General features: G+C 42.0%; 1 protein-coding gene across 1 annotated transcript; it reads left to right on the forward strand.

Moving 5' to 3' along the window:
* Positions 1-15,762: 15,762 nt before the first annotated feature.
* Positions 15,763-16,656, forward strand: LOC137030776 (uncharacterized). The gene has a single exon (XM_067401209.1). The coding sequence runs from the start codon at positions 15,763-15,765 to the stop codon at positions 16,654-16,656; it is 894 nt and encodes a 297-aa protein (XP_067257310.1).
* Positions 16,657-18,010: the final 1,354 nt, after the last annotated feature.

Raw genomic sequence — 18,010 nt, forward strand, 5'->3', positions numbered from 1 at the left:
TTTAAACCTTGCTGATTTAAACCTTCAAGAACAAGTCGCGAAAGAGAACTCGCACGCGCTGTGAGAAGATTTGTGTGCGCTCATCCGAAGCGCGCACACGCTTATTCCAGTCAGCGCGCAAATACTGAGTTCTCTTTCACGTCTTGCGCTTCAGCGGACAAATTCATACAAAAATTATTTAAAAATGCCCGTCCTAGCGAGTATCCTAGCAAACATAGTCGGTTATGTCTTAAGTGAACGTATATTAGTCGAGAAAGACAGCGCATGTGGAACAGTATAGGTATACTGGATTGTGCATGTCTTAAAGGGAGAAAAACTTTTCCTGCTGCCTGTTTTTAATGTTAAATAAAACAACAAATAACAAAGAAATCACTTACTGCTCTTGACTGAATAGTTTTTGTAACTTCAATAATGATTAATCTTTATTTATTTTATACAGTAAAGATGCAGTGATATTTTATATTTGATTACATTATCCATTTTCTGTACGTGAAAACGACTGTCAGATACCTGAAAAACCTGAAAAGCACTGTTCCTGGATCTGTTTTTTCGCTCTTCTTTATTCTTTATAGAAGTATCGGATCGGGACTCGGTATCGGTAGATACTCAAAATCAAATGACTCGGACTCGGACTCAAGGGCAAAAAAACGTGATCGGGACATCCCTACATGTAAATGCATTAAAGCTGAAATGCATTTTAATTAGATCTCAGCATATAGTTATGTGCAAGTGCTAATTGCACAGACCTTAAGTTTGCCTTAAAGTCCATATAAAGAGAACAAAATCTGTTTGGTATGTGCAGCTGATGAACTTTCAGAGGTCCATATCTAGTCATTTAGCCTCAATTTAGCGGCGATATTGTAGTTTGTCTTTGTAATCGACGCTCATTAAGGCTAATCAGTCTGAAAGACTGAGCGACAGATCTGGGCTCATATCAAGGCTTAAGACCCTTTTATCCGTCACGCACGATTTGAGAAGCCATTCGTAATTTCGGCAGCGTTTCTGATGCCATGAAAGAGTCATTCTCCCTCATTCTTTGGCTTACACGCAGGAAACAGAAGCCAGCACTGCTCCCACACACCGGTCCAAACTCGCTTAGAATGCACGTAATCGTTTTTAACAAGATGCGTCTAAAAATACCGTTGCATGTTAGATGAATCCTAGATCCTGTTTGCTTAAATGCAAGGACTCTGTGACAAGAGGCCTTGTGCATTATGTCAGGAGCAGCAACGGAGAAAAAATTTACAATGCTTTTACAATTTTAAAATTTTACAATGTCCTTATTAAGACCCACAAAAATCAATCAGAGAGGAGATGCTTTTCATGGAAGTAGTGTATGCATTAATAAGATCTGAGCTTATTTGGAAAGTGTGTCAAATATCATGACAAGTAACTAAACTGAAGAACTAAACGCACCATTGATGGTGGATTGTATTAAATGTGCACTTTTAGTGTACTTCAGTGTATATATATATATATATATATATATATATATATATATATATATATATATATATATATATATATATATATGAAGCATTAGTTAAGCATTAGTAAATAGTTAATTCAACATTTATAAAGCATTAATAGACCTTAGTAAGCAGTTTATAAATACAGCTATTAATGCTTTGTTCATATCTGTAATGTGTATAATAATTGTATTTTAATACTTTATTAATGATCAATTTATCATTTCTAAATTATGCATTACATTATTTACAAACCAGTTATTAAAGGATTAGATCACTTTCAAATTAAAACTTTCTGATAATTTACTCACCCCCATGTCATCCAAGATGTCCATGTCCTTCTTTCTTCAGTCGAAAAGAAATTAAGGTTTTTGATGAAAACATTCCAGGATTATTCTTATAGTGGACTTCAATAGACCCCAAACGGTTGAAGGTCAAAATGACAGTTTCAGTACAGCTTCAAATGGCTTTAAACAATACCAGACAAGGAAGGTCTTATCTAGCAAAACGATCAGTCATTTTGTAGAAAAAAAAAAATGTATATGCTTTATAAACACAAATGATCGGCTCGCAAGTGCTTCTGCCAGACTGCCTTCCGTATTCTTCAAAAAGCTTATGCTGTATGTCCTATACCTTCCCTATTCAACTTACGGAAAAAAAACGGAACTGGTGCCGCATTTGTCCCGTAATATGAATCTTTTTGAATGAAGAAAGAAGGACATGGACATCTTGGATGACATGGGGGTGAGTAAATTATCAGGAAATTTTCATTTGAAAGTGAACCAATCCTTTAAGGACTTGTCAGTGGTTCATAAGATCATTTAGGAAGTAGTAAATGATTAATAAACTATTTAAACATACATGTATACATCTTATTATTTAGACATATAGTAATAGTTACTCAGTGTATTAATAAATACTTTATTAACACATATTCCTACTGTAATTCATGATTAATTCAGGTAGTTATAAAACATTTAGTAGTTGTAAGTGAACTATTTTTGTGAGCTCATCTAAAGTGAAGACTAGGGCTGCATCCGAAACCGCATACTTCTCTACTATATAGTAGGGGAAAAGCAGTAGGCGAGCGAAAAAGTATGTCCGAATCTGAAGTATTCATAAAAGAGTAGGCGAGAACTACCTGGGTGATGTCTAATTCTCGCGAGATTCGGACGTGCGTCTACTTAAAGTGCGTCCGAATATGCCTACTTATCTACTATATAGTAGGGGGAAAACAGTACGTGAAAGGAGTAGTATGTCCGAAATCCTCAGTAATCATAAATGAGTAGTCGAGAAGTTCCCGGATGGCCTACTCCTCCCGCCCAGATTCTGAAGTGTTCATCCGATGGACACTCTTCTATCCCAGGAGGCCACGGGAGAGGATACGTCACACTCGAACACGGAGGAGAAAAGCGGCATGGATGTTTTCAAATGTGAGTATTAAAAAACAAAAACTTGGTTACTTGTGTTAAAATCGCATTTGTTGAACTACTGTAGAGGTGTAAAGACGTTAGTCAGTGTAGTATAGTTGTGATTTTGCAGTAAAAACACGTTTTATTGTGTACAGCTAAGAGGGGAGCTTCAATAAACACACGTTCGTCTCCAAAGTGGATTTACATTAATTCCAAACCATATACATCATAAAGTTGATTACTAAATGTTTATTTAACATCTGACAGGAAAATATTCAATAAGTAGCCTATTGCAGGTAATGAGTACATCACAATATGAAATATACATCTTGAGTGATGTGTGCTATTATGTAGAATTCACTGTCTGTTCCCAACACTTTACATGAATGGAAGTAAATGTACAGGAATGAATGTAAATAAACAAATGTACAAGTAACTAGATCTAAGTTATCTATTTTATTTGTCCATTAGTACTGTTGGTAAATTATATACAGTTGGATAAGAAGTGAGTTAACACATCATAAACATGTAAATGTAGCACATAAATCTCAGAGGAAACATGAATCTTGTCTGGATGTTACAGGGACAGATGATCACACGTGTGTTTATCCAGTGGAGAGAGGCTGATGAAGGAATGATGGCGTCAATGGCTTTGAGTGAGTACACTACAGAAATTAATACAAATCTATTTAAATATTAACTTGTAGTTTATTTTAATTACTGCAATTTCAAACAGAGTTACTACAGCACTTCTGATTCTTGATGTCGGTATGTTTGCCTGCAAGGCAAGGTGATGGCAGCATTTGTGGGGGAAAGAAACCTGAATAATGACTGAATTTATATGTTTGGGTGAACTAACCCTTTAAGCCCCCAAATAGAAACTGTATGTATGCATTTATATTATGGTAGTACCTTGAAAAAGTAAACTTTAAGAAATAATCAGCTTTATTGAGTGTTTGTGCCCAAGACACTTACAAAAAAGGATTTACAAAAATCACATTTACATTTATTTACATGTTTGCTTTTGGCAGATGCTTTTATCAAAAGTGACAAACAGTGCTCTTATTACAGGGATGATGCCCATGGAGTAACCTGGAGTAAAGTGTCTTGATTAAGGATGGTGACAGCTGCGGAGATCGAACCCGGAAATTTAGCCCACTACACCACTAAAATGATAATGCTGAAACAAAAAATAGCACGTAATTGTAAAAATATTGAATGAAATATGTCAGGAAACAGAATTCTGACATGAATTATTAAACGTTTCAATCAGTTTAAATGTTTTACATGTAGTCTTGTTCATGGAGAGCACATGAATGTTTGGAGCAGACACAGCAGCAGTCAGATTGTCCCACACATCTTCTCCCACTCCTGCTTCAAGGTTGTGGGGTTCAGGGGTCCATCATCATCTTCCTCATCCTCCGGATCAAAGATGTCCCCATTGAGAGGAGCAGCAGTGAGGGACATTATAGATGGCAAAGACAGGTGAAGGTGCAGAATTGGCACAGCTGTGTGAGATGGCAGATATGCTGAAATATGCGATTGTAAGAACAAGTTTGAATAAAGCTTTGATTCATGTGTTGTTGACTTGTATATGTATTTATTTATTGTGATGATTACTTTTATTCATTCTATAACTAATTTATGTTTCCTATTGTCCGTAAATAAAATATATTTATTTTATTCATGCATTAATTTATTGCTTGACTGTAAATTGAGATGTGTTCACCTTGGTTGTATTTGTCTAGTGTTTATTCATGCATAGCTATGTCATATGACAAAACATTACAATTTGCTTGTTTTAATAATACATTATTTTCTGTAAAAAATTAATATGATTAAGTATTGGTCAGCATTTATTATTAAGTGTTAGGGTGGTCTAGCAATTCTGTTCATTCTGGGGTAATCTTTAGTAGTAATACATCGGTCTTCTCCAAAGGTGAGATCTTCAAGCAGCTGTCCGACATCTCCTTTGTGCAGATATTGCAAATGCTGATGAAAACCGTACAAGGTATCGTTGTCAAGTTACTGGTGCTGGGAGGTGTTAGTGCACCTGTCACTCATATCTTTTTTATTATATTATTATTGCAGAACTAACAATGAGCAATCATAATGACAAAAAAAAAAAATTGATTATATACACAGAAAAAAGCACAATGACAAGGTTAAATATCAGAATAATTCAACATAAGGCTTCAATATATATATATATATTATATATATATATATTTATTTTATAAGCCTAAGGGATGAAACGACAGTTAAATTCTATGAGAAAAAGGAAAACAGGAGATTTAAGCCACTTTTGCTTGTGGATAAAATTGTATGCATATAAAATAAAGAAATTAACAACATATTCAAGAGATCGCGATTTTGGGTTTTCATCATATATATATATATATATATATATATATATATATATATATATATATATATATATATATATATATATATAGCCTATCTTTAAGGATAAAACTGTGGGTCAGATTAGTAGGGTTAAAAAAATTCAAGATATTTACAGATATGAATTAAATGTTAAATGTAAAGTTGTTGCGCTTGTGATAACGTCGTAGGTCACATGATAACGTCAACATGGCGGATTATATCCGGATCACATTCATACTCAACGAGATTAGTACCTACTCTTTTAGGCTCGAAAAGTAAGTACTTACTGAAATTAAGTACCTACTCAGCGAGTAGGCGATTTCGGACGCAGCCTAGATATGCCTCGTAAAGTAACTACCTGTAACTACCTGAATTAATCATGCATTACAGTAGGAATATGTGTTAATAAAGCATTTATTTACAGCATTTATTAACACACTGAGTAACTATTACTATATAGTATGTCTAAATAATAAATGTATAAATGTATGATTTGTAAATAATGCAATACTTAATTTAGAAATTATAAATTGATCATGAATAAAGTATGAAAATAAAATTATTAAACACATTATAGACATGCTTATAAGTCAAGAACAAAGCATTTGTAGCTGTATTTATAAACTGCTTATTAATGTCTATTAATGCTTTATAAATGATGAATTGACTATTTACTAATGCTTAACTAATGCTTCATAGTGTGCAGTTATTATAAAGTGTTACCAAAAACCATCTTTTCTCTCCTTTTTTTTGTACTTTTTGTGCTTTAAAGAAGTAGACTACACTTATTTTGATGTGTTGACTAACATACTACACATACTAAAGCACATGTAAAGAAGGCATACTGTCACACTGTCACTGTCATGTTCTGTTTGTTTCGCTTTTCATTCGTCACATGAGTTCCTTTGTTCTAAGTTCCCACTACTCATCAGTTACCATGGACACTAACTCACCATCACAGCTGTTCATCATTTGTTCATCTTCTACTCTGTGTATATCAGTTCCTGCTTGTTTTCAGTTCAGTGTCTTGTCTCGTTCCGCTCCGTTTCTTCCTGAGGTGCACGAGGAGCTTACGAAGTCGTGGCGCGCTCCGTACTCCGCCCGCCTCCACACTACGCACCGCTCTGCCCTCACTGCTGTCGACGGCGCAGAAGAAAAGGGCTATGAGCACTTGCCGCCCCTGGATGAAGCGGTGGCAGCTCACCTTTGTCCTCCCGCGGCTGTGGGATGGAAAACTAAAAGAGCCCTGCCTTCCAAGCCCTGCAGAACCACCTCTACTGCTGGCCAAGCTGCTTCGGCGCTTCACACCATGGCGATCTTCCAGGTGTTCCAGGCTAAACTCCTCCGCTCCTTGGACGAGTCCGGCACTTATGCACCTGCCTTCAAGGATCTCCGCAGCGCCACCGATCTAGCCCTGCGGGCCACGAAGGCCACTGCCCAGGCCATTGGGCGTTCCATGGCCAGCCTGGTTGTGCTTGAGCGCCATCTTTGGCTCAACCTTACGGAAATTAAGGACCTGGATAAGACGGCCTTTCTGGACGCCCCAGTCTCCCCTTCCGGTCTTTTTGGGCCAGCGGTGGATAGCTTCACTGAGCGCTTCACAGCAGCGCAGAAGTCGTCTCAGGCCATGAGACACTTTCTGCCTAAGCGCTCCAGCTCCGCGTCTGCTCCCAGCCGCCCCAGGACTGCGCCGGCTCAGCAGACCAAGCCTGCACCATCCGCCTCTCAAGCAGCACCGCCTAAGGAGCATCGTCAGCGCCCTCGCCCTGCTAAGCGCCAATCCTCCTTCCCGAGACGCCAGGGACCCCGGCCCAAGATTGTGCTGGACCCGGTGACTCCGAAGACGTCCTGATCCAATAGCAGGAAGGAAGAAGGTCGGGGAATGTCTCGTTACGACCGGACCACCCCGAAAGCTCCCTTGTGCAGTCTCCCCTCCGCCTCGTTTAAACCCGGGCGCGGGAGAAATGCTCTGTGTTGTAAATGGGCCCACACTTGTTGCGCCCAAACAAAACGCCGTTTTCACGGCGAACACTATTTTACTTCCTCAAAAAGAGAGCAAATTTCCTCTTCCACCCCCTTCGGTGCACGGCCCCCTTCCCAGCGGCCTATCACCCGACATCATTCAACCCCTTGTCACTCTTGCCGAGGCCTGGCAGGCCATCCCCGACGTGTCAAGTTGGATCCTAGGGATCATAAAGCAGGGCTACTCGCTCCAATTTGCACGACGGCCCCCTCGCTTTGGAGGGGTGCTTCAAACCTTGGTGAACCCGGACGACGCCCCTGTCCTCCGGGCAGAGGTCATGACTTTACTGAAGAAAGGGGCTATAGAAATAGTTCCCCCTTCAGAGAGCGAGTCAGGCTTTTACAGCCGTTACTTTCTGGTCCCCAAAAAGGATGGCAGCCTCAGGCCCATCCTAGATCTCAGACTTTTGAACCGCTCCCTCATGAGACGGAAGTTCAGAATGCTGACGTTGAAGCAGATCCTCGCACAGATTTGTCACGAGGACTGGTTCTGTTCGCTGGATCTGAAAGATGCATATTTTCACATCCAGATAGCCCCCCTTCACAGACGATTCTTGAGATTCGCATTCGAGGGAGTGGCGTACCAATACACGGTCCTGCCCTTCGGGCTGTCTCTGGCTCCTCGCACTTTCACCAAGTGCATGAACGCGGCGCTTTCCCCTCTGAGACAGATGGGAATCCGGGTTCTGAATTATCTCGACGATTGGCTCGTTCTGGCCCATTCGCGAGTCGAGCTGGAACACCACAGATCCGTACTCCTCAGCCATTTGCAATGCCTGGGTCTCAGGGTCAACTTAGCCAAGAGCTCACTGCTCCCCAGCCAACGCATTTCGTTTCTGGGGGCAGTTTTGGACTCAGTCCGCATGGCGGCGGTGGTCTCGCCAGAGCGCGCCCTGGCAGTACAGCAGCTCGCGGCTTCCGTCAAGAACAAAGCCTACCTTCCTCTGAAGCTCTTCCAGAGGCTCTTAGGGCTGATGGCTTCCGCCTCCCCAGTTCTGCAGCTCGGCCTTCTTCGGATGCGGCCACTACAGTTCTGGCTGAAATCCCGGGTCCCCCCACATGCCTGGCGGCACGGCCGCTTTTGTCTCAAGGTCAATCGGGCCTGTCTTTTAGCCCTGAAACCTTGGATGAACCCTGCTTGGTTCAGTTTTGGGGTACCCCTACAGGCAGTGTCACGAAGGACGGTGCTCTCGACGGACGCATCCAACTCAGGTTGGGGGGCTCTGTGCGAGGGCAGACCGGCCTTCGGCTCGTGGTCCCACGAGGAAAGCCATCTCCATATCAACTGCCTCGAAATTTTGGCAGTGATGAAAGCCCTGCAAGTTTTCCAGGCTCACTTGACGGGACGCCACGTCTTAGTCCAATCGGACAGCATGACTGTGGTGTCATATATAAACCACCAGGGCGGTCTTTCGTCCAGCCGCTTATGCGCTCTGGCGAAACGTCTTCTGGAGTGGGCAACACCAAGGCTTCGGTCGCTCAGGGCGACTCATATACCTGGCAAAACCAACCTGGGTGCAGATATGTTATCCCGGAGCAACGTCCCCTCAGACGAGTGGATGCTCCATCCCCAGATGGTTCTCAGGATATGGGAGCTCTTCGGGAGGGCGGAGATAGACCTCTTCACCTCAGAAGACAACTCTCATTGCCCAACATATTTCTCAAAGGAAGTAGATGCGTTGGCCCACACCTGGCCCAGCACACTCCTGTACGCATTTCCCCCGATCGCACTGATCCCGCAGGTCATCAGGCGAGTCAGGGAAGACAGACACAGAGTCCTCCTAGTGGCCCCGCTCTGGAGGAGCCAGACTTGGTCCTCAGAGCTGTTCAGGCTCTCCACGAGAGCCCCATGGCCCATTCCCCTGAGGCAGGACCTCCTCTCTCAGGCGAACAAAACAATCTGGCACCCACAGCCAGAGCTCTGGGCTCTACATCTCTGGTCCCTCGTTGGGAGCCGACTAACCTTCCCAGGGACGTACTAGAGACCATATCTCAGGCGAGAGCTCCGTCCACGAGACACCTCTATGCCCAGAAATGGTCGGTCTTTGTTGGTTGGTGTTCTACAAGCAACATAGACCCCGTAGGATGTGACGTATCTCCGATACTGTCCTTCTTACAGGAGCGTTTGGATCTGGGGCGCTCCCCCTCAACGCTCAAGGTATACGTAGCAGCCATCTCGGCGTTTCATGCTCCTATCGCTGGCCAGTCAGTGGGTCGAAACAGCCTTGTGGTTCGTTTCCTGAGGGGTTCTAGGCGGTTAAATCCTCCTCGTCCCCTTACTGTTCCCACTTGGGACCTTTCCTTGGTCCTTAGGGCTCTCAAAGGTCCCCCCTTTGAGCCGCTGAGTTCAGCTGACCTCAGGCCGTTAACCCTGAAAACCGCTCTGCTACTTGCTCTAGCATCGGTCAAGCGCGTTGGCGACTTGCAGGCCCTCTCTGTGAGCCCTGCGTGCCTCGAATTTGGGCCTAACGACTCTAAAGTCGTGCTGAAACCTAGACATGGCTACGTACCCAAAGTGCTCTCTACTCCGTTTAGAGCTCAGGTCATTTCGCTCTCTGCTCTTCCTCCCTCCACGGATGAACAGGAGCTGGAGTTACTCTGCCCTGTCAGGGCATTGAGGACCTATGTAGAGCGATCGCAGCCTTTCAGGCAGTCAGATCAGCTCTTTGTCTGTTTTGGTGGCCGCACCAAGGGGTCTTCGGTCTCAAAACAACGTCTCTCGCGTTGGATAGTTGACGCGATTAATCTCTGTTACTCCTCCTTGGACATGCAATGCCCCTTAGGAGTTAGGGCTCATTCCACCAGAGGAATGGCTTCCTCCTGGGCTTGGTCTAATGGAGTTTCCATTAAAGACATCTGTGAGGCGGCCGGCTGGTCCTCGTCGTCCACTTTTATCAGATTCTATCATCTGGACGTTCCGGCCTTGCAAGCCCGGGTCCTCTCGGTGTAACTAGATGGCCTCTTCGAGTTCCATCTCTCACCGAACAGGAGTTATCTCCTCTTGTAGTGTAACAAGGGTTACGACGGCTTTGCCTTCCTACTTGCTCTCTCGGTCCCCCTTCGGCGTCCAGAACAAGTTATGTCGTTCCCTGCCGTGGCACGGCGCGGTTGAATTCGTTCCCCATACGCAGTACGAGTGAAGTATCGAAAGGGAACGTACTCGGTTACTAACGTAACCTGGGTTCCCTGAGATACGGAACGAGTACTGCGTTACTTGCCGTGCCACGAGGCTGCGGCTTCAGTGTCGTCGCTTCAGTCGATTGGCCTGAAATCCTATGGCGAAACGCCTGCTTATATAGCCCTTTTGCCCCGCCCATTTCGGCGGGAAAGTTCGCGCGCTCTCTCGCCATAGGCCGCGCAGCTATGCCGCGCTGTCATTGGTTCAACGACTTGTCTATGAGTGAACCAATGACGATGCAGTTACACTGCGTTATTGAAAAAGGCTTCAGTGACGGGGAAAAAGGGAGACTTTTCCCCATACGCAGTACTCGTTCCGTATCTCAGGGAACCGAGGTTACGTTAGTAACCGAGTACGTTAAGGCTACGTCCACACGAAGCCGGAGCTTACCCTAAACCGATCTTTTTTTTTCCTCGTCTCAAAAAATATCTGCGTCCACACGAAACCGCTGAAACGACTCAAAACGATGTAGTATACATGCCAGACCATTATGTGGCGCTGTAATTCTGCCGCAGAAATGCACTTAAAGCAGCGAAGAAGACTTGGAGCATGCGCATAAACCTTGCGCGCTGAATACAAACTTTAGCAAAGCTTAGAAATAACACTTTATTTTGGTTCAGTAGCTTCTGCAGCACGAACACAAGCATGTAGAGTCGGCTATTGCTGTTGTTGGTGGTGTTTTGTGGTGTTAGCGCGTCTGACTAGGGTCGGCACGTGGGGTGATGACATCATCGTTTCAGAAAATATACGGATTGCCCCGTCCACACGACAACGTCAAGCCGGCGTTTTCAAATTTTTCCACTCTGGGACCCGGTTTCAAAAAATACCGGTTTCACCTTTTGAAAACGCCGGATCCGTGTGGACGAAACGCCTATCCGATAAAAAATGTGTGTGGTTTCACTGAAACGCGTTTCCGTGTGGACGGGGCCTAAATTTGAGTATATTTTTTAAGTTTACTTATTCATCCTTGGAATTCATTATATTACTTGTGCTATTTATTTCAGTATGAATGCATTACAAGCCCATTTAGTAAATGCAGTGTAGCCTATACAATTTCCAAATATGTGTAAATGTTTATTAAGTTTACACTGGCAGAATCATTTTACAATCGTACACACAAATATATATTAAACAACACACCAGCAGCACAAGTAATGCGAAAAAATATGTCGAGTGGTTAAACTTGTCGGAATTCAAATGTCTCTTCAACTTGGTCTGTGACCAATCAGATTTTGTTGCTCACTGCCTTCAGCCAATCAGAGCTGCTGACGTCACGGTTGTCGTCTGAATCTACTCGCTCAGCCACTCAGGTGAAGTATAATGTCGCAATGTATAATTTATTTAATAAAACTGAAAGCGCAATACATGGCTCAATCTTGGGGATTCTGACCAGTTCAATCAAGTGACATCGCAGACTGACCGTGATGGCGACGATAACCGATCTAATGGCCTACGCGATCGTGAAAGAACCGGAGAAAAGTGCTGCTATTGGGAGGTGAGTTGTAGTCTACCAGTTAACAAACTTTATTTTGTTTTCTTTAACAAACAGAGCGATATTTCGGCTTGATATCTCCTTTTTGAGTTTGTGTGTGGTGGTTTATGGAACATGTTTGAATGCAGCACCAAAACATTAATATGATTGGTCAAATCGTCCCGTATTCTGTATGATATTAATTCATAAAGTGTTTTATGCTTGACTATGTACCTAAAATATCGACATGCCATTCTGATACAGTTCCTGCTGCTAATCCTCATTTACTGTTCAAAAATAGTATTGGTTCAATGTAGGATTTAGACAGTTTTGTATTGTAAACATGAATAAAGGGTTGAACATATAAAGTGTCTTATATCTTTGTATATTCTGTCAACAGATGCTGTTCTTCACGCCATCAGACACAATGAGAAGCTCATCAGAAAATAGAATATAATGTGTAATTTGTATTTGTGTACAGAGGGTCACTATGGTCCAATATTTGTTTTTTCTTTAATGAAAAACATGGTAAGTTATGCTGAATCTATGTTAAGTTTAAATAAAAACTATTAGATTTGTCAATGAAATATGTCTCTTAATTAGTGCTGTTTTTATATTTTATTTAATTGAATGGCCTTGAAAACAAATGCATTAAACTTTGGGAAAATGTGTTAAACTGTATTTAAATAGTAGCACAACTGTATTGTGTGAGATTATGTAATTCAAAGTACAGTAGTCAACATTTGAAGTGGATCAAAAAAGTTAGGACAACTTTGATTAAAGGTTTTGATCCGCTTCAAATGTTGATTATATTATACAAAGTATAAGTATCCTAATAACAAAGTGTATTGTTATTGACTGCAAAGTGTGTAATTTTTAATTTGGAATAAGCCAAAGGTGAAGACACTCATAATTATTTTGTAATGTACTTAAATCACAAATAAAGTGTACTTATAACACAAAGTGTACTCATAACAGAAATAAAGTATACTTATAACACAAATAAAAGTATACTTATAACAGAAATAAAGTATATTTATAATGCAACTTATATTGTAACAAAAAATATATACTTATAACACAAATAAAGTATACTTAGTTATAACACAAATTAAGTACACTTTAATATCACTAATCAAGCATGTAGTTAGTCCCTACACAGACATATACTTAAAGTGTACTAAGTATACTTGAAGTTGTTCAAATTTAGTACACATAAGTATACTAAATATACTTAAAGTTGTATTTTAATACTACTTAATTTCAACTTAAATACTAAGTACAAAATTAGTTGTTTCAAAATAACACACTTTAAATGAACTAATCATTAACACACTTGAAATATACTAATAATTAGTCTTGCTGCAAGTATACTTAGTATACTTTTTTTTCACTAGGGAGTGGTGGTACTAACCACACATTTTAAAAGATAAGATATTTAACATAAGGATTTTATTTGAGATAAAATGACAGTGGGGCAGTGCCACGGTGGCCAAGTAATGTAATCAGTGAATGGCCTGTAACACTGACTACCACTGCAAGCCTAATGAGTATCAAACAACATGAACCATTTCGGTAGCACTTTATTTTACAGTACGTGTACTTTCCTGGTACATATATAGTAATTATGTTGTACCTACAGGTAAAAGAGTGGTAACACAAGGTACTTACCTGACATGTATGTACATGGGAACTAATAAGAAACACTGCTGTACTTTCCAATGTACATACATGGTAACTACTTTGTACCTATAGACAAGTGTTGGGTAATAACAGGTGCTTACTTATAGTGTCCGTATATGGTAACTAACAGACACATTACTGTACTTACTATTGGTATGTACATGGTGAATGTTTTGTACTTACAGACAAGTGTGGGTAATAACAGGCACTTATGTGTGGTAACTAGTAAGACACATTACTGTACTTACTAATGGTATATACATGGTAACTATGTTGTACTTTTGGACAATTGTCAGTAATAACAGGCACTTACTAGTGGTATATACATGGTAACTATGTTGTACTCACGGACAAGTGTGGACACAAATAACAGACACTTAACTACTGTGAAACAAATGTGCTTACCAAAATGATACACTGCAGTAACTATACAGCACTTCATAGTGTTAATACTTATCAAGTAGTCCTTTTAAGCAAGGCTTTTGACACATGACAACTGAGTATACCAAGTACAGTAGTGTTACTGATCTGTATGTATGTCATCAAAATACCCCTATTAAGTGAATTATTGTCCTGTAAAGATTAGGCAAGTTGAACCACAAAAGTATATCATCCAGTACTCAAGATGTATCTTGAACCATGCTTATACCTCACCCTAAGTAATGTGTAATTTACGCATTAACTAACTGGTATATTCACTAGTACGTTCATAATAAGTACATGGAAATAGGACTGTAAAATAAAGTGAGCCCTTGTACATAAACATTACATAGGAATTACCAGCTCTTACCAGGTGTAATTTACGCATTAACTAACTGGTATATTCACTAGTACGTTCATAATAAGTACATGGAAATAGGACTGTAAAATAAAGTGAACCCTTGTACATAAACATTACATAGGAATTACGAGCTCTTACCAGGTGTAACTTACGCATTAACTAACTGGTATATTCACTAGTACGTTCATAATAAGTACATGGAAATAGGACTGTAAAATAAAGTGAGCCCTTGTACATAAACGTTACATAGGAATTACCGTGATCTCATGAGAATACATGTGTATTTTTACATAAAACGTGGTTTAACCACACATACGTTTTCATACACACAAAAACATACATTACGTATTAACTGCAATAATAAATCATGTAACGTAAAGTTTGAATGTAAATGAATTCCCCTGTAATAAAATCATGGGATTAATGTTTTAAATCTGTTGTATGTATTCAATTATCATATCAATACAATCACATTATTTGAATACAGTTTAGTCATCTAACGTTACTTAATATGAAATAACATTTCTGTTCGTGACTTGTAATTGTTACGTTCACCGTCTCGTCCAGGTTGTTTGACTGTCACGTGTTCCTTTGTGTTTTGCTCCCGCCACTCATTATTCACCATGGACACTGATTTCATCCCCAGCTGTTTCTAGTTAGTGTGTGTACTTAAGTTCCTCCCTGTCTTCAGTCTAGCGTCCGGTATTGTTGTATGTTACCTGTTTCTACGTGTATCCTGACTGCTTTATGTAATTAAACTACGTTATTGTTCCTACTCCTGTCTTCCTCGTCTTCTCTGGGGATACCACCGTAACAGAATACCGGACCCAAAAAACAAAAGATGGATTTCTGCGGTAAATTCACGCTAGTGGCACGGAATAACCACGATTTTTGTTTATTCACCAAGGAATTCAACAGTGTTGCACTCTCCTGCCCCTTCGACGACGAAACCCTGAAGTCGTTGTTCTGGATCGGGGCCAACTACCATCATCCCCTGGACCTCCCAGACACCTCCGGACTCAGCTGGATGGAAGCCATCATCAGGTGTCTGGAGAGCGTTCGTCCCCGATCCAGAGCACAGCCAGAGCCCGTACTTTCCCCACGGACCGCGGAGTACTCGTGCGAGCCCCCCGCAGACGGAGAGTTACCACCGGCAGCTACAGGTCAGCCAGATCCCGAGACCCCGAGGACAGAGGCGACCAGCGCCCAGGAAGTGGAACTCCACCAGACGTCTGACCAGGGGTGTGAGCCCACGACATCTGCGGACGAGGGAGGACTGGCTGATTGACTTCAGCGAAGAGTCAACGGCCACCCAAACCCACCCGTCATCTTCATCCTCGTTACTTACCAGAGACATTATTATGGACTGTGTTCTATTTACAGATTCTCCATTCACTGTTCGCTCAGCCAGTCCTCCTACACCATCGCTGCTGGATATCGTCTGCCCTACGCCATCTCCGGGGAACCCCTGTGACGTCGAGCCGCAGGTCACACTCCCACCAGCAGCGTGTAAGCCAGAGGTTCCGGTGGCTCCGCCTCCAGCTGCCGTCCTCAACGCTCCATCTCGGCCCGTCGACCTGCCGGCTCTGTCCAGGCTCCTCCCAGCTACGGTTCCGCCGGAGACCCTCCGACTGACAGCTCCTCCGGCCTCCCTCGTCCGGCCGGCTCCCCCTTGGTCAGTCGTCCCTCCTCTTCCGCCACGGACTTTCGAGACGTCGAGTACTCTCCGTCCCTCCACCCCTCCGGCTACAGAGGGCTCCTCCTACCCCTCGGAGTCGCCTCTGTCCTCGGTCGAGCCAACGTCACCGCAGCCCTCGGGATCTCCAGCTACACCTCCACTGATCGTCGCCTGTACATCGCCGCAGTCTCCTAGGCCAGCGACGTCGCGGGAGTTCGCCAGCTCTCCGTCTGCGCACCAGAATCCACCTGCCGAGTCTCCGTCGGTCATCCCCCAGATGCCTTCAGTCCGCCCTTCAGCACCTGGACTCCGCCCTCCATCTACCCGGCCGTGGACTGTCAGATCTGGGGAGCTCTGGGTCTGTGCAAGCGATCATCCACCTACGCCACCAGGGGATCGTCGTCTTCCCTTCATCACTCCATCACCTTCACTGATGGACGCGCCTTGCCGGAGGGGGGAGCTACTGTTACGTTCACCGTCTCGTCCAGGTTGTTTGACTGTCACGTGTTCCTTTGTGTTTTGCTCCCGCCACTCATTATTCACCATGGACACTGATTTCATCCCCAGCTGTTTCTAGTTAGTGTGTGTACTTAAGTTCCTCCCTGTCTTCAGTCTAGCGTCCGGCATTGTTGTATGTTACCTGTTTCTACGTGTATCCTGACTGCTTTATGTAATTAAACTACGTTATTGTTCCTACTCCTGTCTTCCTCGTCTTCTCTGGGGATACCACCGTAACAGTAATATTTAGTTTGTTAGCTGTGAGACACAGAAGATGTTTTCTCCTATGCAGCGACTGACAATACAACCATAAGATACATCAAAACACAACATATATTCACAAATCACACCCATTTTATTTGTTTGCTGTACTCCATATCTTTAGAATCCATATGTTTGTAAGGAACAGATCCAAATTCAGCCCTTTATCCATAAATCCTCATCTTCATTCTCAGCAGCGACGTCACAGTCAAAGCTTGCGCTCGTTATAATTTAAATTTGAAAGTAGCGCCAACCTCGAGAAGCGTTACGACATGTTTTACGGCACTGATATCAAATGCTCATTGGCTCTCACCTGCTTCGTCACAGATTATGACATGCCGTGTTTCAGTGGATTGACATTTGAATGAGTGCGCGCCTTCACGTAGAGAAGCCGGATTCATCATATTCTGTAAAAAACTATTATTTACTGCCAGAGAGGACTGCGACTGCAACTCATCATCATTTGAACTACTTTTGGTACAACATTTTCGCAATAAATAAATAAATTGTTGTGATTACGCTTGTTTGTCTGTCTTTCTTTTATTTAAAACAGTACAGAGTTTTAATAAATGTTTATGGGTTATTTTAAAGGTAGGTGTAGGATTAGCAGCTCAAAATATCATTTTGATCTTATATTTTTAATAAAATTATCATTTTCATGTACAAAAATTTACGTTTTGTGTCTTTGAAAGCTACATATGCTCTTACCGGGTGTAACTTGCACATTAACTGGTATACTGGTAATTAACTGGTATAGTCACTAGTACGTTGAGAGTAAGTACATGGAAATAGGACTGTAAAATAAAGTGAACCCTTGTACATAAACATTACATTGGAATTACCAGCTCTTACCAGGTGTAACTTACACATTAACTAACTGGTATATTCACTAGTACGTTCATAGTAAGTACATGGAAATAGGACTGTAAAATAAAGTGCATCCTTGTACATAAACATTACATAGGAATTACCAGCTCTTTAACCTTTGCAATAACAAGCTTAAGCATTTTAAACAATTAGTAAGTACAGTAATGTGTCTTACAAGTTACCATAAATAAGTGCTTGTTATTACCCACACTTGTCTGTAAGTACAAAATATTTACCATGTACGTACTATTAGTAAGTACAGTAATGTGTCTTTTAGTTACCATATATGGACACTATAAGTAAGC

The sequence above is a fragment of the Chanodichthys erythropterus genome, chromosome 11 (genome assembly GCF_024489055.1).
Source record: "Chanodichthys erythropterus isolate Z2021 chromosome 11, ASM2448905v1, whole genome shotgun sequence".
NCBI classification, from domain to species: Eukaryota; Metazoa; Chordata; class Actinopteri; order Cypriniformes; family Xenocyprididae; genus Chanodichthys; species Chanodichthys erythropterus.